General features: G+C 43.3%; 1 protein-coding gene across 3 annotated transcripts in view; it reads right to left on the reverse strand.

Moving 5' to 3' along the window:
* The window catches only part of INPP5A (inositol polyphosphate-5-phosphatase A), a 175552-nt gene that overhangs the window by 26218 nt on the left and 128269 nt on the right, over positions 1 to 21065 (reverse strand). For all 3 annotated transcript variants that reach the window (XM_042818501.1, XM_042818502.1, XM_042818503.1), the window contains exons 10-11: positions 12515 to 12610; positions 12144 to 12218 (exon numbers count right to left, since the gene is read on the reverse strand). In XM_042818501.1, coding sequence (XP_042674435.1) covers positions 12144 to 12218; positions 12515 to 12610 — 171 coding nt within the window. The remainder of the gene's footprint in view (positions 1 to 12143; positions 12219 to 12514; positions 12611 to 21065) is intronic.

Consider the following 21065-nt stretch of genomic DNA (forward strand, 5'->3'; position numbering starts at 1 on the left):
GTACCACCACAGACTGCAGGGGAAGCTAGGGCAAGAAGTGACGAAAATTTGAGTTGTGCATTTTGAGAAAACTCACATTCATTTTCCAGTAGATGGGCATGCTCTGACTATCACTTTTTGGTATTTGCACCTTGGTTCTCATTCAAGTCCGTGATCTCAAAATGAAAGATCACAGATGAAAACAACTAGTAGGTCTTATCACAATTACAGAAGCTACTCTCCTTTCCAACTCAACCTAGTAGGAGAAATAATGGATCTTGACACAGGAACCATCTCGTTATATTCGCTTTATGGCAGCTACGTGGATGTCTGGAGCCCCTGAGCACTACAGATAATTTATGAAAATACACACAACCTGGTACTGAAAAGCAGTCAGAATTTCACAGGGCAGCATCTTTACTTTTGAAGCATATGCCACCATCTTTTAAAAAACTACCCCAAGCATATTCTATTAATGGATATTTACAGCACAAACTTCTCGCTTATTTACATACTGTACACTGCTCAGCACTGTGAATATTATTGCTGCAACAGGAGTATGTCAGTTCACACTAAACGATTTAGAAATGACAAAGAAATTCACTTTAAAGCCAAAAATCAATATATTGTTCCATTTAATTTACTCATTCCAAGATCATCTTTGAGAAGCAAACCTTGAACATTCCCCATGATATTCTGGGATAATTTGAGCAATTACACAGAAATTTTGAAGAGCTGTGGCTGGAAGTTAATTCCAGAAATATGTCACAAACAATTCAGAAGACTTTTTTTTTCCCCCTCCTGAAAAAGCAATTTCACCAATGTACCTGTACATAGAGTATAACAAGGATCACATAAGGGCTGCTTTAAGCACTGAGTTGCTGATACCACGTTGTGAGGCTATAATGCAATGGAAAGTACAGCAATAACAGCAGAATGACAAGTCTTTGTCTGCAGCAAAAGCCCAAATGCAGCAGCTGAGGACACAGAAACAGAGAAAGAAATTTTGCTTACCTTTGGAAGATCTCAGTTTGGTAATGACCTCCAGTAAGATACCCTGACCTCCACTGCCAGCCCTTAAATGAGGTCTGGCAGGGGTGGATTCTGGCTCCAGCCCTTCCAGTCACTCAGCAGCATTGCATGCACCTGAGCTCCCCTGGGCTGGCCCTGCCTTCCAACAGGTGCTCCATCACTGCTTCAGGCCATGACTTTGCATTTCTGCTACATATGCAAATGTCCTTGGTCTACAATGTGCAGTGACTATTGCCTGCAACTGTCCCAAATGAGAATGCCATCCATACATGTAAGCAATAAGACCATTGACAGCTTGTACTCTGTGAGACAGAGACCTGGGCGAATACAGCCATGCAGTGGGATTATGAATGCACACAGAATGCACCCATTGGTCTGTAACTGAGAAAAAAATCGCAGGGCAGAATATTATTTCAAAGACAGATTAAATTTATTGATGCGATTTTGCAGTTTGAAGTTATATACTTCTGTTCTGTATGCTTCATAAGCCAAATCCTTCAGATAGCTTCTATACGCAAGCTCCTGCTGACTCAAATAGGAAATAACTTGCTAGACTTGCTATCAGTGAAGTTCTTTGCACAGAATTACCGAATGACTGCAATTGCACCGAAGAGTATTTGCTATTTTGTAGAGGAGAATTAGCAACCATTATAGCTGTTGCCTGTATCAGCTGCAGTGTGTAACACTGTGCTGTTTTTAGTCTGCTTGTAAAGACTGCTGAAGAGTTCTGTTCTTTCCCTCCCTTCTTCTTGTCAACAAGCACTATCATGGAACATTCACTTCCTGGAGCCCACAGTCTTGGGCCCTAATTGCTGGGGCTGTGTGTGGGAAGCAGCGTGAGTTTTAGCTGAAGATAACATTTATCTGCAACACTAAATTTGGATATTATTCTGCTCTACAATAACCAAAGGATTATAGCAGACTTTAGCCGGTGTAGAAATCTAAGTAATTTTGCTTGCTTCAATTTAAAACAACACAGCACTCAGGAAAGGTCAACGTCCATCGGTGCACTGCAGTGGGCCACCTTGGCTAAAACCACACAAGTATGAACCCTTTAAGGCAGGGCATCTTAATTCAGTCATTGGAGTAGAACAATAGCAATTACTCATCAAGACCTACAGACCAAAGTCAGAGCGTTGTTAGATCAGAAGGTGATATTAGCAGCATTTATCAAACCCATCTGCAGGGCTCACCAGAGAATTCACAGCTGTGAAAGGAAAATGAAGTTTTAGACCAAGAAAAGGAGATGAGCATACAGAAATGGCCTCAGAGAATTAAAATATATGGGCACAAGTCCATCACCAGTCTTGTACAGAGCCCTCTTCTTTTGAAAGACTCTGGAAATGCAATAACTTAATTTGGCTTTCCAGTTGAGAAAAATATTTAGAGCCTGATTCAGCAATAGACTGATTTACAAACAAGGATCTGGGAAATACAGATCCCTCCCACCTATCTAAGACAACGTTACATACAACTCTGCTCTGGTCTGACTTTAAGCTGCCCTTAAAATCAGGGTCTCACAGGGTCTGGCAGCGGTGGCTGCTGTCACACTGCTGTGCACTGGCCCCATCCTGCTGGGGAGCTGCAGGGCCCGGCAGTGCCTTCTCCACATGGTGCTCAATGCTGGGCTGGGCACTGCACTCTGCAGGGGATGTGCCTGGAACGTGGGGCTGCAGCGAGTGGAAAAGGCTCTGAAACAACCAGTTCCATTAGTCCATGCCATGCAGTATTTCTCTCTCTGCAGGACATTTAGTGACCTGCTGGTCCTGTGACCGACACATGCATTGACACTGATCTGGACAGTGCCATCAACCTTTTGTGATGATGTACGCCTTCAACTCTCCAGTGATATACTTCCATTCTCCTAACTCACCTGTGTGGAGACCCTGGGTCTAACCACTCTGGCTTCAGGCTGAAACAACCAACTTCAAGGGCAGTCTCCTGCCACTGCCATCAGAGACAAGCAGCTGAGGCCAAGTCTTACTGGGGGATATTTTTGTTGTTTTAACAAAACTAATTCAGAACCATGTTATTCAGGCAATTGGTTCTCAATGAGGAGACTGCAGCTATGTCCATGCAAAGAAGGAACCAGCTGGTTCAGAAGCTGCAGCACACTTCATATGGCTGGCTGCAAACTCACTGTGCAGCATTCACCCTGTGAGCCTTCTACTGTTGACAGCACTGCCATCCACAGCCCAGGGGCTCCTGTCCCACCCAGTATGTGGTGTACACACTGCTCACTGAGCCTCCTTTGCATCCTGAGGAAAAGCCCTGGCACATGAAGCTCTGCGTGGTCGCTCGCTGCCTGCAGACTCTGTAACTCCATCATAAAAGGCCACGACTCCATCATATCAGGCATGACTTGCCCTTGGTGAAGCCACATTGGTTACCATCAATCATCCTGTCTTTATTTTCCATCTGCCTTAGTAGGGTCTTCAGGTGGATCTGCTCCATGATCTTGCCAGGCAGAGAAGTGAGACTGACTGGCTTGTGGTTCCCTGGATTTTTTTTCCCTTCTTGAAAATGGGGGTGGTTTTCCCTTTTCCAAACAGTGGGAACTCCACCAGACTGCCATAAGATTCCAAATATGATGAATAGTGGCTTGGCAACCTCATCTGCCAGTTCCCTCAGAACCCATGGATGGATCTCATTGGTCCCATGGACTTAAGAGGAGGTTGGTGTCCCTGCCTGTGGCAGGGGGATTGGAACTCGGTGATCATCAGGGTCCCTTCCAACCCAAACCATTCTATGATTCTATGACTTGTGTACTGTCAGGTTCTTTAGGTGGTCTCAAAGCTGATCTTAACTTGCAGCAGGTAATCTACTTTCTCCAAGTTCTCACCATTACTTTCTGCAAATTGGGTGGTGTGGCTAGAGCCCCCATCAGAGAACACCAAGGCAAAGAAGTAACTGAGCACCTCAGCTTTCTCTGTATCCCTCATGACCAGGTCTTCAGCTTCCTTCTGGAGAGGGCCCACACCCTCCCTAACCTTTTTATCCCTGATATACCAGTAGAATTTCTTCTCATTCCCCTTTATGTCCCTGTCTAGATTTAATTCGGTCTGGGTTTTATCTTTTCTAACCCAATCCCTGGCTGCTCAGGCAACTTCTTTACAACCCTCCCAGGTAACCTGTTCCTGCCTCCACTCCCTATAGACTCTCTTTTCAAGCTTAAGTAAGTCCAGGAGCTCCTTGCTGATCCACAGAGGACTCCTGGCATTCTTGCCTGCCTTCTTTTTTCCCAGGATGCACTGCTTCTGGGCTCGAAGGAGATGGTTCTTGAACACCAACCAGCTTTCTTCAGCCCCTCTTTCCCCCAAGGCTTTCTCCCATGTCACCCTGCCAAGCAGCTCTCTCAAGAGTTCAAAGTCTGCTCTCCTGAAATCCAGAATAGCAAGCCTGCTGCACACCCTCTCTGACATCCTAAGGATTTTGAACTCCACCATTCTGTGGTCACTGCAGCCAAGGCTGCCCTTGAGCTTCACATTACTCACCAGGTCCTCCTCACTCGTAAGGACAAGGTCCAGCACAGCACCTTTCCTCATGAGTTTCATTACTACTTGGAAGAGGAAGTTATCACCAACACATTCCAGGAACCTCTCCGACTTCTGGTGCACTGTTGTGTTGTCTCTCCAATAGGTACCGGGGTGGTTGAAGTCCCCCATGAGAACCATGTTTGGTAAATGTGAAGCTGCTCCTATCTGTTTGTAAAGGGTCTCATCCACTCAGTCTTCTTGATCAGGCAGCCTATAGCAGATTCCCACTACAATGTCACCTTCCCCTGCTCTAGCACCTCACCATTCTCTTGGTAAAGAACTTGGTAAAGAGCTCCTCCTGTTTGTTTTCCATGCTCCTTGCACTGGTGTTAAGGCACTTAATGGGAGTTGGGCTCCCATTGAGGCTGATTTACCAATTAAAGTTCCCTTATGCTGTACTGCCTTACTGGCCTGTGATCCTACTCCATGCCCAGGCCACCTATTACCATTGTCAGCCTCAAGTGTAATGGTTTGAGGATCCCCTCCTCCAGCAACTCTAGTTTAAAGCCCTCCTGATTAAATTGGAAAGGCTTGCTGCCAAAGATGGTCTTCCGCTTGTCTGACAGATCAACCCCATCCTATCCTGAGAAGAGCAGAATTCTCAAAATTAGTTCCATGACATAAGTAGCCAAAGCCCTGCTCACAACACCACTCCCTTAGCCATTTGTTGCTTTTCTTAATTCTGTCAGTCCTTTTCCTCCCCAATCCCCTAATGTGGAGGATTGATGAGAAGACTAGCTGTGCTCCCAAGTTCTTCACTGCTGCTCCCAGCTCCTTGTAGTTCCCCTTGATATTCTTCAGGTTTCTGACAGCTGTGCCACTGGTGCCTATACGAAACAACAGCAGTGGGATAGTAGTCTGTGGGACATGCAAGGTCTGGCAGCCTCTGTCATGTCCTTGATGCAGGCCCCTGACAAGCAGCAGACTTCTCTAGATAGCGGTCCGGGGTGACAAGTGGATGCCTCTGCATGCCTCAGAAGGGAATCACCAACATCACCTGTCACTTCTTCTAAGTTGCAGCAGTTGTTATGCAATGAGGAGCAGGTCTGGCTGCCTTATTCAGATCAGATGATTTACCTGCTATTGTTTCTTCTTCCTTCTTAGCCTGGAGAACCAGGCAGAGTCACCTCAGGCTTTGAGACAGACTTTTTCCTCTTGTTAGTCTTTCTCCTGGCAATTTACCATTTCTCATCACTGTTTCTTTCCCCTCCAACTGGATATGCCAGTGGGGGAGTTTGGGGATATTTGGCCCCGGTCTGTGGATTCAACGCAGGCTGCAAGTAAGTCTGGCTGACTCCCTCTATCTCTGCTTCCCTGATAGCACACAGCTTTTTGACTGTCTTCTGCAGGTCAGTCAGCTGTTGTAGGAGGTCCTCCACCTGAGCACATCTAACACAGGTGAGTTTGCCACTCACCTCTGCTCCGGAAGAAAGGTCCAAACACTTCAGATAGACCACGGTCTGCACAGGTGCTTCTTCCTTTAGAAGCTCTGTCTGAGTGCAGACACTGGTCATGACCAGGTTAGGTGGTGGGTTCCCCTAGCCAGTCAAGTCAGCACATCCAGTCTGACTTGTGTGTGTAGTCTGCATTTACATGTATGTTTGTTAGCAAGAAGAATTTACGGATGTCATTCCGTCTCTGCAGCGTATCCAATTTGTGCATCAACTAAGCACTACCTTGAGCAAATGCAATTATAAGCATGGGAATACTATTTTTTGACTACAGGAGGAGAGCATTGTTTTTATGAAAATCAGCCATCTCAGATGACTTAACTAAAAGACACAGTTTCAGGACGCATAGGATTTCTTCATGATCAGACCTAGGGAACAACGATCCTAAGCAATCAATTTCCTTCCTTTATCCTAATTTGCCCTTATACATCATATTCAGGATTTTATCTGGACAGGGGCTGGTTGGCTCAGTGGATAAACCTCTGCCTTTTCACCTCTGGGATCATGGTTCAAGTCAAACCCTGATGAAATGCACTTGATCGTCCTAATCTAGTTCTTAGTGGACAGTATTCCCATTATCTTTAAAAGGGTCAGAGCCAAGGCCATTGGGAAGAGTGCATTGTGCTATATCTTGTCTGCTGATTAATACATTTTCAGTGATGCCAGATCCTTAACCTTCACGAGCACACATATTCTCACAAAAAGCTTAATAAAGGTCCCTCATGGACTAACCTTTTGTTCTCAATGCCCATATCCTTTCAGATCTCTCAAGAACATTAAAATAAAAAACACGAAGAAATTACTCATCATCTAAAAGTATGTTTGCCTCAAACGTTTGCAAAAACACCCCTAAGCTAATTAGCATAATAACATCACTTTAAATCATTACTTGGCATAGGGAGAACAAGACCTTTATAACTCAATCCATTTTTATAGCACGTTGCAATTTTCTTCCTATATTGTATCGTATAGTCAAAACCAAATAGACACACAGAATAAAAGGGATCTACCCTCAAAGACTGATTATGTTCAGAACACAGACATTGAATAAAAATGTACTCATCACAGAAATTTACTCTCCAGGATTACTGAAGGATATCTGTCCAACAACAACAACATGAAACCCTTTGCTTTTTTTTTTCTTTTTTTTTTCATCATAACAACAAATAAGGTAAGAAATGAAACCACTTCCATATATGTAGTCTGGAGATCACTGCGCTTTCCTGCACAATTATCCTGAATCTATGATTCTATGATTCTAATCTGTTATGGAACTAATGTTGATAAGAACAACAGTGTCCCCTGACCTACCTAGCTACTCAGGAGATACAGAACCATGGGCAGCTTCAGACTAACTTCTTGCACCTCCAGGTAGCAGAGGCAGGGAAGCAGCCGGCACAAAGGACTGCTAAGGCAGGCACCCCTGTCAGAGCTGAAGCCATCAGCAGAGAACGGGCCACCAGCCCAGGAGCAAGAAGGAAGCAGGAAAATCAGAGTAAGCACAGTTACGTAATTAATCACCAGGTTCCATGAACATCATCAGACAAAGCAGATTGTGACTTTAGTAGAAATAACAGCTGGTCCAACTCTTGAGAAAATAAATTAATTGATCACTTTCACTGCAAAGTAATGATCAAAATCTCAAGGAAAATATGTTAGTTTCCATCTAGATTGATTCTTTAATATGTTTAATATGAAACATATGAATGTACATTTCATTCTCATTTCTGATTGTGGTTAAAGATTATAAAATGATTCCTAATGATGTAATCATTCTCCTGCAGCCATTAAGAGGTTTTAAGCTCTCACTCAGTATTTATTTAACTGACTACTGAAGACAGAGCATTCAACTCACAGAATCATAGAATTGCAGTGGATGGAAGGGACCTCAAGAAATCACCGAGTACAACTCCCTGCCAAAGCAGATACACCACAACAGGCCACATAGGTAGGCATCGAGCCAGGTCCTGAATATCTCCATACAAAGAGACTCTACAAGCTCTCTGGGCAATCTGTTTCAGTGCTCTGTCACCCTTACCATAAAGAAGTTCTTCCACACGTTTGTACAGAACTTCCTATGTTCAAGTTTTAGGCCACTGCTCCTCGTCCTGTCGCTGCACACCGCCGATAAGAGCCTGGCCCTATCCAACTGCCTCCCATCTTTAGATATTTATAAACATTTTTCAGACTGCCCCTCAGTCTTCTTATCCCCAGGCTGAACAGACCAAGGTTACTCAGACTTTCCAAATATGGGAGATGCTCCAGGCCCTTCACCATCTTTGTAGCCCCTCTGCTGGACTGCTTCTAGGAGATCCCTGTCTTTTTTGAACTGGGGAGCTCAGAACTGGACACAGCATTCTAAATGTGGCCTCACCAGGGCAGAGTAGAGAAGGATTGCTTCTCTTAACCTACCGGCAACATTCTTTTTAGCCCATCCCAGGATCCCATTGGCCTTCTTGGCCACAAGGGCACACTGCTGGCTCATGCCAACCTGTCGCCCACCAAAACACCCAGTGCCTTCTCCACAAAGCCTTTCTCCAGTCGGTCACCCCTTGACCTGTAAAAGAGCTCACGGTTCTTCTGTAATAACAATAAGACAATTATCATTCTTTTTTGATTACTCCTGCCTTGATTTTCTTTAGAATATTTTGAAATTAATAGGTAATGCCCAAGTACAACACTTTTTTGAAAACGAAAAAAAAATAGCTATAGCTTGATTTATAATCAATAATTAAGGAATTTGAAAAAAAAATGATAATAGTGTAGATTTATTTGAGAATTCCCTGCATGTTGCTACTTTCCTGGAACCATCAATATGACAACTTCATTCACTTAAGAGCTGACAAATCAAAACTACACTCAAGTTTTAAGTGAGTGACATTCTGGTGGGTTAGCATAAGGCCAGAGATAGTGAAAAGCCCTGCAGAACCACTCGGGATGTCTATGCAGAAAGGCATTCCCCACGTCCTCTCATGCGTGGGAGCTCCTCGTGCTCCTTGGGGGTGAGGAATGTGAGCACAGAAAAGGTGTGGCATGGATGTGGGCACTGCTCCCAGCCGGGATCTGCTGCCTCTTGAAAGGGATAAGCCATCACCAGGTCAGCTAAGAGTAATTTCTTTGCCCACAACTCATGGGCGTTCTTTTCTGAAATAAAATGATACAGAATGGTCACTGTGCTTTGAGGTAATGAATACAAATATTCACTAAGATAACTTTGGAATAAGCTACAGATACGTCTGGAAAAATCAGACCTCATAGATGACTGCATGAGTTTCGAATGGAATTTCTGTTGAACAGATAATTTGTATCTATACCAGATTTTTCATAAAAATATTCATTTTCGTAAATACAACTTAAGATTCTTTTTGTCGATTACAATGTAAAAAAGAAGGAATAACTGTGTATGGACAATGATGAAGTAGCCTGTTGATAATAAATATTTGCCAGCTCTTGTCACATCTCTAAACATTCCACTGTTACTGAAGAGACACCACACTGATAGAAAAAATAAAAAAAAAATCAGAAAAATCAATGGGTTTTGAGCTAAAGCAGTTGCTAAACACACAGAAAACATCTTTATCCAACAGCCATAGTGCTGTGAAAATTCCCAAGCCTTGCATTGGTACAGCTAAGGAAAATTTAATCTTCCCAAATACTCATCAGGGCACTCCATCCTGCAGACCTGACAGCCCCACTTATAATTAATTATACAATTTCGATGGGAATATCGACTAAACAAAGCTATAAATCATAGAAAAAGTCAATAGGCATGGACACATTCAATCATGTCCCGACCAATGATTACTACTCTTAAAATACAATAATTATTTTCAGGAGCCAGCTTGAATTAAATTTCTGTCAGGCTGGTACAAGACCGGTGGTTGATGAAGGATGCGATGGATTTTTTGGGTTGAATTCGGCACAGAGACATTTATCCTTTTAGATAGGTAGTTTGTTTTTAGTGATCATGGTGCTGTGTGTTTAACTAGACCATGAAGATTAGATTATCTCCAATGGCTCATTATATCGTTTATCTTTTCCTTCCATGTTTGATCTGGAAGATTTCCCCCTTCTTGATGCACAAATGAAATGACTGCTGATTTAGAAAGGGAATGTGCTTAAGTGGGATTCTGCTTATGCCTTTCCACACTGCGTTCACGTATGTAAAGCCAACCAGCTTTATCTGAAATGCCACTGAGGATATGGCAAACGGCAGCAACACGAACAGTTCTGCTCAGCTTCAAAAACGTACTGGGTAAAAAAAAAATTAAAATCAAAATTACAAACATTTTGAATTATTTAAAGAAATCTAAAAGATAATAATAGTAAAAAATACAGAGAAAAAAATATATTTATCTATGGTTTATAGATTAGTGTTACTTTGTATTAAAAGCTACTTTGTCACTAAAAAACCCAATTGCTACCTATTTCCCAATGATGTTTTCACCTTCTAATAGCTCTAAAACTACAGCAGTAGTTTTCTAGTAGTTCTAAAACTACAAGAAAAAAAAAGAGAGAGGGAAAGAAACCAACAAAGTTTTCTCACAGTAGCTGCGTTTTTAAGATTTCCTGCCTATGCAGATATCTTCTGTGGTGATTATATGCCACAGCTGAAAGATGGGCCTTAGGTGGGGACAGCAGTCCCAATAAGTAGGATGGATGCTAACAAGTGCTTAAATAAGGAACACCATTTTCTTAACGAGTCAGTCTCATCCAACTGCTCTGACTCCAAGAAATGAGTGAGATCTTAGATTTTCATGTGGGATTAACCATCTAGGTGCAAGTCAACTTTCAATCAGAGAGGGTGAGTAAAAGGGCTTCACCTGTCTTCCTTGCCCTGTATCTCTGCAGACAGCCCTCCGAACAACCTGCTTCTCTATGAGCAGCAAAAAGATACATTGCAGGTAGAAGAAGAGAGAGAAGGGAGAGTCAAGAGTGCTGCGTACATCCCTTTCCTACACAAAACATAGCAGCACACCGTGTCAGCATGCACACTGTGAACTGGTACAGGCTGGCAAACACCAGAGGTGGGGAACCCTCCATGGAGCTGAGACACAAAAGCCTAATCTTGTGTCTTCTTTCATTTTGATGTGTGGAAGGAAGATAAAATTCAGGCACCCTAGGAAAGGATTGGGAAGCTTGGCTAACTTGTCAGCCAGAACAAATTGCTTTGATACACACAGTCTCCACAAAACACTGAGTTGTCTGAAGGTTTTGCTTGTTTTGTATTGCCTGCCCTTCTGGAGTAGCTCAGAATATTCAACGTGTGAATGCCACTACTTCCTGCACATATAGGCAGACCTAGATATGAAAAAAAGAGCTTAATTCTTGAATCAGTGAAGGTGGGACAGTTTGCACAAGCAGAGTGCCAGGCCAACAAAATCCACAATAAGGCTCCATGTGCAGCATGTACATTCCTGATCAGCATGCTGTCCGTGCTTAACATTCTGTGTTTTCTATTCTGGATGTTTCATGTTTCTCCTTCACATACCTAACCCCTAGGAACCTTTGATGAAATTGAGAATACTACAAGCAGCCGTATAGAAATTTTCCAAAGTGAAGTGGCTACATTTTAAAGTAAAATAACCTCAAAGATTATAAAAAAACATTCTTTGCAGAAAGAACGCAGTCCTCATTACACATCAAAAGGTTTGTGCTCCCTGTCTGCTTCCCCTTACTAAGCCCCATATAACTGCCTCAACAGTGCTGATCTGCCGCAGGGTCTGAGCCTTCTATTTCATTTTTTCACACATTCCATTACTCCTTCATATACTCATTCCGTACACTCAGAAGACACAGGTATTTTCATTAAAGGTTTTTCGTAAGTTTTCGGGAAATGCACAATGAAGAATCAGTAAAGAAACCGTATATCTGAAGAAATATGAAATAGAAGATAGATACAACATGGGAAGCAGCATGAATTTCACTGAAATATTTTTTTCTATGGAAAAGAAGGTAAACAAACAGATACAAAAGTTAAGAAGCTGTACTGTGGAAGAAAGTTGGAGCAGTGACCAAGCCAGATGAACGATCTCTTCTCATTCTGTAGACAGGAGGACTAACAAGGTAAGGGTTGGTAAGGGTTGATAGAAACGCAATTTTTACGTGAGTTTCCAACTTATTCCTTCAACAGTAATGAACTTACCGCAGTGCCATTGTTATCTCTAAAAACATCTTGATTAAAATAGTCAAACAGCTTCTTTTCTAATTGTAGCATAACCTAAAAAAAATAGAGGAGAAAGGTCAGAAAAACTCAGGGACCCTTTTGGATACATGCAGCCCTTAATACAGCGCCTCTGAGTGCCTAGAGCTGCTTGTCAGCTTGCCCATTTAGTTGACTGGCAATCAGTTAGAAAAATCCAATTAACTGAGCATTAGGTGTGACAATACGTATCCCTCCCCTCCCTTTAAATTAACAGTTTGAAACAACTATATTCGTGCTCTGCAGAAAAGAAAGTGAACATTCAACAACGCTTCTATTTACCCAGGAGGTACAGAGGGCATTATGTTGTTTACCTTTCGGTCATTATCGGATTCACGAAATATTAGCTTGACTACTTCATTTGTGTCAGCTGCCCGGACAGTCTGCATTGTAGCCTTCGCACATAGCGTCTAATAAGAAACACAAAGGGAGAAAGGGGAGCTCATTTAAATGAAAGGTAAGGCCATATCTTGCTGAATTTGATCAATCTATGCATCTTCAAGGGCAGACCCAACACCCATCCGAAAGTATGATTTGCCGTAGGTCAGCAGACGAAGTACTGCTAATTTAACTGATTTTCAATTTACGATGGGTTTAAAACAAAAAACTGATAAACTGTTTGGAGAGAGAGAGACAATACAAGACAGTATCAATGAAATAAAACATACTCATCTGGCTTACTGCTGCGCACACAGCTTCTGTCACAGGTCTGACACTGCATCACACGTGACTTGTGAACATTCTCAAAAGCCATTTCCTACAGTCAGTGACTCTACGGTACTATTTGTTTATGTACCATATTTTTAAAAGCTGATGAGTACCTTGGCACTACAGTTCCTGCAGCTTAACTCATTGGCCAAAACGTCTGCATTGTGAATGAGTGCCCCAAGAATAATTTAAAGATCTCAGGAACATTTAACAATCTGACAGTAACTTTCAAAGTTCATTCTGGATAGCAAATTGCACATGCACCATTGTTTTAAATAAGAGTATTTAGGTATTTTGATGACTGTGTGTCTAACACGTACTATCAGTTAACACTTCCTTAGACTCGGGGTTTGAATCCCAGAGGCATCAGGCCCTGGCTCCTGTGTGACTGGCCAAGCTGTGGCCCAGCTGTAATGGCAAGGAAAGGGGACCCAGAGGGCTGGCTGCCTGTGGGGTGTGCTCTGCTCTGCTGTGACAGGTGAAAGCCTGGAACCTCAGCAAAGTAGTTAGGCATGTATTTAACTTAAAAACACACTTTAGATTCATAGAACCCATATTTTTATAATGGTGTTAAGTGCTTTAAAATGCAGAGAGAGACTATATCATAACTGCGGGGTACGCAGGCTTCATTACATGAAGTTATCCAGCATGGGCAATGCTATCAGATGGTGTGTGGTGCTTCTCTGACCCGTTTGTCTGGGCTGCTGGGAAGCTCAAGGCAGAAGACAAAAGGGGAGTTGTGTACATCTAATTGTTACTCAATGACAGACAGAAAATGGCCAAGGTGGGCACTTACTCGTGGGAAGCAGCCTGGTTTCCCTTGCCATAGTCTAGCCTCCAGCAGCTCACAGTATCTATGCACAGGATAAGGACACTGGTAAAGATGATCTTTCTGAATAAAGGATCATTTTGATAGAAGTTCTTACCAAGAGTGCACTCAAGAATTCAGTCAATGAGGAAACAGGTGCCTTTCCTACTCTGCCTCTTTCATTCTTTGTAATAATGGTCAGAGAACAGACTGTTATTTTGCAAAATATTCACTTATAAAATCAATACGATTTCTTTTAATGGGAAATTTCACATCCCACCACACACTTCTTTCTTACAAAAATATAAATACATACATTGTGATTCATTATTCCAAGCACAGTATCCATCAGACATCATATCTTGCTTACAGCAACAGCTTACTTCCCAGTTCCCTATTAAGACTTCATTTGAAAGAGATGCCAGGCACATATTTTTTAAAAAGTCCATATGCTTCCAAGCAATCCAGATCTCAGCTCAGGTTTCCAGTGATAAGAGTGGAAACCGTATGAAAACCTTCTCATTTAGGAAAAAAAAAGAAAAAAAAAAGAAAAAAAAAAGTCATTAGAATGATCCTGTATAAAGGGGCCTATGTGTTTTCACAGTACAAAGAAAAAGGAAAAGTGGAGTGATTTCATTTTTGAAGGACAGTAATCTGGGTGTGATTCAGTAAGGATGAAATACACCTATCAGTTCTTTAACTCAGCTCTGCAAACTGAACCAGTGCTGACCCCACCTCACCGAACACAGCACGTCCTCGCCTAGAAGGCTGCTCGCGATTGTTTCCCTCCCAGACAGGCACTCTGTGGACACGAACATCCAGCTCCAACTCCTATCACCCCAGATCTGCCGTGCCCACGTGCCCAGGCAGCCTACAGATGCGCGGCAAACGGCATCTTTCACTGGCGGACAGCGCGTGCGTCCCCTGAGCAAAGCGTTCCGCGCTCGGCAGAGCCCCGCAGCGCTCCTGGACGGTGCCGGAGGAGAGCACGGGGCCGGCAGCACGCTGCAAGCAACCGCACCGCTGCCGTGCGGCTTCCCGCGCTGCGCCTCGTGCACCGCCGCGCTCTTCTCTCGCATCGCCGCCGTTTTTACCTTCGGCCCCGCTCTCTTCGTTTCTACACGTAATTAATGTTTTGCCATCTGCGTCCGCAGGCGGCTCCCGATGAGGTAATCCAGCAGCGAGTCATTCCCAACGCGCAGGCCCTTCGATACCGCCATTGAAATGCAGAGCACAGATTAGCTAATCGGGTCAAGACTAAAAAAATAGCGCTTGGGGCTCATGTGTCACAAATCAGTCTGGTCGCCTTTAAACAGCGCACCAGATTAGAACAAGCACCCGAACAAACCAAAGCGGAAAACCCGCCGCTCTCTAAAGCCGGTTTCTAAAGCCCTAACAAATCGCTCCATCTTTCACTCATTTAAACTTTCCAAATGAGGGTCAATACGGTCCCCGAGCATCCAAATGCTAATGCGCTTAAGTGCCCTTAAGCAGCTTTCCAGAGTGAATGGGCCAAAGAAGGGCTCGAAAAGACAAGGCAGAGTTACTGTCACTGTCAAAAAGTCATTGTAGCCACCCCCGGAGTGGTTGCAATTCAAGAAATTCATGATTTCTGTCTCTTAAAGGCATCTGCTTGAGAACATTTTTTTTCTGAGCTGCTTTATCTCACAACTTCAGGCTTGCTCGAAAAGAAGAAAAAAAAAAAACAAACCCGCGATCGACTCTTGAGAACCAATAAAGAGAAAGGACCCACATATCTCATTGCTTTCAAATTTCACATGCACAAAAAGTTACCTTATTCCCGGACAAAAAGTGATTGGGCAAAGGTTCATTTCTTATACAAGCCGGAGCATTCCTTTTTTCCTCCTCCTTTCAGTTTCTACAAAGTCGTAGTCACCCAAGCAGAAAACTCGGGGGAACATGCGCCTTTTGAGACAGGGCTACTTATGAAGGGACGTTTTGTTGCCGGTAAAGAAAACCAAAATGCGATGAAAACACGGAGTTTCTTTTTTGGGTGTTCCTTCAAAGGTGCTCTTTTGCAAAGTTAGAATACAGGGAAATCAGACATCAAAACCCCTCTACGCGAGTGATCTTTTTTTTCTTTCTTTTAAATCATTATCATTTTTTTAAAACAAAATTTGTAGAAAGAGGTGCCCGCACTCAGCTCTGGTTCGCAGACACAGCCGGCTCTGCCCACAGCTCTCACTGTGCCGAGGTCTGACAGCATTTTAAAAATAATCCTTGGCAATAATTGGTCTGCCTCGAGCTGTAAAACACAGCCATCCCACTTCTGATAACTGCCTTAGAACATAACCAATATGTACAATCAGAAAAAGTCAGGAAGGAAGGGTTTTAGTGCTGATAGCAACTAATCTACAATTCTGTCTAAATTCTGCAGCCTGTTACAGTATAAGCCTTCAGCATCTACTGCTGCATTCACACACCAAGTGAAAATGTTCAAGGCTGTATTTCTGCATATTTACATTTTCAAGAGATAAAGACATTAAAGCACAATTAAATACACTACACGTATGCACACTATTCTGTTATTCATCGCTTATGATGCAACTGCATTTTATATTGTGTGCGCACGGAACGCTGAGCAGCTGTGAAGCACAGCGCTGCTCCCCGCGAGCTGCGCAGTGCTGAGAAGGGCAGCTGATGTCCCACCCCGCAGCCCTGCTGTCCCAGGTCCGCCTCTTGGCACCGCGCACCTGTAACCACACCAGAAACAGAAAAGGAGGCATCCAAGCACATTCTGACCTCAATTTCACAATCGCCTTTGCCTCCTGAATCTAGAGATGCGTGCTGTTTTTCCTGATGGCATGAACACTCTTCCAGAACTTATTACTTTGAAGTCTTATTAAAAAGTAGAACATACATTTTTCCTGTGTAACAAAGAAGTTCAGCAATTGTCACAGTCGCAATTTCTAGTAAGCTACGTGGCTCAACACGTCTTTCTTGCTAAAAAGTAACAAGAGAAAGAGCGGTCTGAAGGCCGAACTGAGCCAGTTAAGTCCTGAACACAAGAGAACCAAATCCAGAACATCTAAAATACTCTGGGCACTCTGGCAAGATGGAAAAGACAGAGGAAAATGTATAATCTATTACAAAAGTGAAATGCTGCTGAAAAAGTAACATCAACCTGGTACTTATTAAATTAGGATAATCAAATGCTTTTTTAATTATTATCTGGATGCAAACTGTATTTGAAACAAACACTGAGGTAAAAGACGCACAACTTCTGTAACAACAGGAACATCTGTCTATCTGGGCTCCTCCTCCTCTGGGGAGGGTGGATGTGATTTCTGGGGTATTGGAAATACGCCCCGGAAATTTTGTGAAGTAAATTCATCAGGTCATGTGGTTATAGTTAAAAAAGAGAATTACAACTTCCAGGTGTTAAATATGCCTTTCTCAGTCAGTGAAGATATGGAGTCTGCTGCAGGACAGTTATCGCTGTACTCTTTAAACTCTGCCTTTGGAGACCTGCTGCAGGACACTCCAGAACCACACAGAGGCCCTCACCCACACCCTGCAGTAAGAAGGGCAATTACACAGCTAAATTCACTGGTGCACAATGATAAAATCCCATTTAAGTGAACTGACAGTTGTTTCTATGAGAAAAAAATATCCCTTCGACTGCAGTTTTACTCGTGTTAATACGAACTATACAGAAATATCAACAGCGTCTCAAAGTTTCTACGCTTTTTACATGGATGAGCTTCCAGGAGCAGAAATTTTACTCAGCACTGAGACACACATTTGCTGAATAAAGGACAGATACGAAGAAGTATTAATGAGAAGCAACATTAAGTACTAACGTGCAAGTGGCTCTCTGTGAACAGCAGCACTGCAATGAGCTGCGCCCAGGGCCGCAGGCGTGGCGGAGGCAGCAGGTGGGACGGGGCACGAGAGCTTCCTGCACTGCTGCATCTCCTGTGTCTGTAAAACAAACCGTCACTAGGAACGACCGGCACTTCTTTGGGCTCTATTCGAAACTAGCTGCCTGGAGATCATAATTACATGCATCTTTTTGTCCAAAACTTCAGATAATTCATGACAATGGTATCAGAGTGTAATAGTAGGCAATGCGAGCCCATTTCCATTAGTTTTCAAGACACTGCACTGGACAGACTGAGAGGCCTCAGCTAGCAGCACACCTCTGCCCAGCTGTGCACGTGGCCGTGTGCTCAGCAGGGTGGCTGTGCCCCGTGTCCACTGCCAGCTCTGCGTCCTGTGCCCACCACCAGCACCGCCAGCTCTGTGCCCCACGCTCACCACGCTGGCTGTGCCCCGCTTCCTGCAGCTCTGCTCTGTGCATGCAGTTGGTGGCAATGATGCCTCTTTAAAATTCATCAGAGGAGAATCTGAGCTCAGGACAAAAGCCTCTGCTGCTATGACTCTTAGAGATTGCTCTTCATCCTCAAGATGACTCTTAGACATCTTGAAGGAAGAGCTGAGCACCCAACTGCATGCCATTAAAGCTCTGTCCCAGAGACAGGATCACCTTCCGGCATCTTTTTCACCCAGGACATACACTTCTGACTGCTTTTGAGGGAAATACCTCTTGGCATCTGCAGCACGGCTAGCAGTAACACAGTTCAGTTTGTTAGATACTTACCATAATCCAACCTGACTACCTATATACACTGCTAAATTTATAAACCACTGGTGCTGAAATCTCACTTGCCTCGTTTTGGTTATGAACTCTCCTAACGTCGTTTTGTTCTGACGCGAGGCAGTCTGCTCAGCTAGGTGCTTCTCTGTACTGTGTACTGTGCTGGCTTAAAACATTTCAGATACGGATCCCTGCTTACCACTTGCTCATCCAAATAAGTCCAAAGAGAAAGAAAAAATACTTTTTCACGCTCTTTAATTTTTTCCCCATGAAATCTTCTACCACTCCATATTTTCAAACAGGAAAGAGACTTTCGTAGACACTTTGTGGTGCTCTGTCCTAAACATTTCTGCACATAAAACAGTCTCTCATTTTGTAACTTTTAAAAAAAATACTGGTATGATATGACTTTTTTTTTTTTTTTCATTAAACACATTCCTCTTTGTTTCCTTGCTAATTTCTTTTCCAGTCAGGTGTATCTCTAAGAATTCAAAAACCAGGATTGCACTCCTTTCCACCACACACATTCCCTGTTATGGAGGTCAGCCTCTAGTTTTCTCTACCCAACTCCTTCTGGTCAGGTTCCCTCTTTCTTTATTGTCATTTCATTTTCCTGCCTGTGATCCCAATATCTAGGTTCAGCTAAGCATCTACACATCTGTTCATAAACAATTTACTCTGAATTCTTTGTCACCTGCGTGCATCAGAAATACAAGCAATGGTGAAATGACGGCCATGTGTTACCCATCCTCCCTTCCCAAACTCCCCTCCCCGCTAGGCTCTCAGTTTAAATTCACTTGTTGACACAGATAAGAAGTTGCAAATTTGATGAAAACTTGGAACTTTGCAGTGGTCTACCAGAGAAGCCCCTTTCCTCATTCCCTGGTTACACAGCATCATTACATCACATGGAGGGCTGTCCTGTGGGAGTTCTCTGTGGGAGACAATGATTCACTTTTTCCAGGAACTGGGGCAGCCAACTGTTCCTATGGAAATGTGCAAGTATGTTGTCCTGTCTCATAATCTGTGGACTTTGTGGAATTTATTCACATATTACTCTATTACCTCCCTCTCACTGCTTCAGCCATTTTTGGCCAAACAGGAGTACCACCCCAAAACACCCCATGTTGGACAACCCCTCAGTTCTTACCTGCTTTTTTACCCCGCTGACCCGGCAGAGGATTGCATGCATTGTTTCCATTAAGCAAAGAATTTGATGAAGCACACAGATTCTGTGATGTAAATCTGTTTCTGTAAAGAAATGTAAAATCTCCTCTTCCCTTGAACTGGGGAGAAATGAGGTAAAAGGCAGATTCTCTCCTTGTAGCTAAGCTTGCTTTTATCTAACACTGCAACGAAGAGCTTTCTATTTCTTTTCTTTTTAAAAGGAAAATAACCTGCAAACCCTATGTGTTCCTCTGTGCTTTGCAATCGCCTCGGAGTGCTAACATTTGCCTTTGTTTGTATTGATGGTGTTATTGTTTCTGCCACTTCCATATTTGTTTCCAATAACAGTAAGAAACAACATAGCAAAAATTTCAGTCAGCACCCAGCAAAATTCTAAGGCTTTTCCTGACTTACTTTAAGGAACTGCCGGGTTCCAAGTAATTGGAGGCTGCCAGCTTTATTCTTCCCAGCCTTGCAAGGAGCATGCTTACTGTCACAGCTCGCTGGGGACAGATGAGAGCACGGTGCTGGGCTGTGCCTCCTGCACCACGTTTGCACAGCAGAGAGTTCCACGCTGTCTCATCTGGAACGAGCAGCATGCCTCAAAAACTCTCCCACACAGTACTCTTTTCCTCTAATAAACACCGCTTAAAAAAAGCAATTTCTGGAGCAAATTTGCCCTTTAAATTAATGGGGTATTTTGGAGGAAATCAATAATGTGACATGGCTCCAGATCAAGGCTTAGCCAGTGAAGTGAGAATATCTGGCTTCCAAAAAGTACACATACACACCAGCTACCACCTATGCAATCTATGACATAAACTTGATCCACTATTCAATGATACCTTCGTGCTTGAGTTCTACTGAGCTTATTCTCAGAATCAGAAACTGGAGCGGACTTTTAAAACGAGAAGTGTTGGGTGATTCTGAAATCAAATTACAAAACTTCCTGAAATTTATACCACTAGATGCTTCAAAACACAAAGTGAGAAACAGAGAAGTATGAAGCATTCTTTTTCTTCCTACAATCCACAACATCAAAATCAGCCAGCCCTTAAGCAAAGACTGGTTCGGAGACCTGCAGAAGGCAGCATGGCAGGAGGGGCTGGAGCATGCCCTGGGCTGCCTGCACCTCAGCATGGCATCTGAACAAGTTTTTCAAATGGAAATTGAACTTCACTGCTAATAATTGGGGTGTGCTGCTCAGTGTTACAGTGAGACAAGAACTTGGCTGATCAGGTGGTGCCTTGTTGGTGAGACACAAGCTGCCTCATGGCACTTTCCCCCCTTCTTTTCCTACCTAGCCTCCCTGACTTGACTCTCTTTCACCTTGCTATATCTCATTCCCGTCCCACTGGATCTGCTCCCTGTCTCGTACCACACCATTTATTCCTTTATTCACTTTAGAAGTGGAAGATGAATTCAGCAGATGAAGTACCGGTGGCCCTTCTTAGCCAGTTCGTTCAAGCAGCTTGGAGCACACGGACAAGGATGGCTGTGTTGCATTCTTTCACTGCAAAGCTACCTCTTTGGTGTCATTTCTGCTGGTGTACAAATGAAG

Source organism: Centrocercus urophasianus, unplaced genomic scaffold (genome assembly GCF_019232065.1).
Source record: "Centrocercus urophasianus isolate 14NV4802_14NV808 unplaced genomic scaffold, USGS_Curo_1.0 seq_17, whole genome shotgun sequence".
NCBI lineage: Eukaryota > Metazoa > Chordata > Aves > Galliformes > Phasianidae > Centrocercus > Centrocercus urophasianus.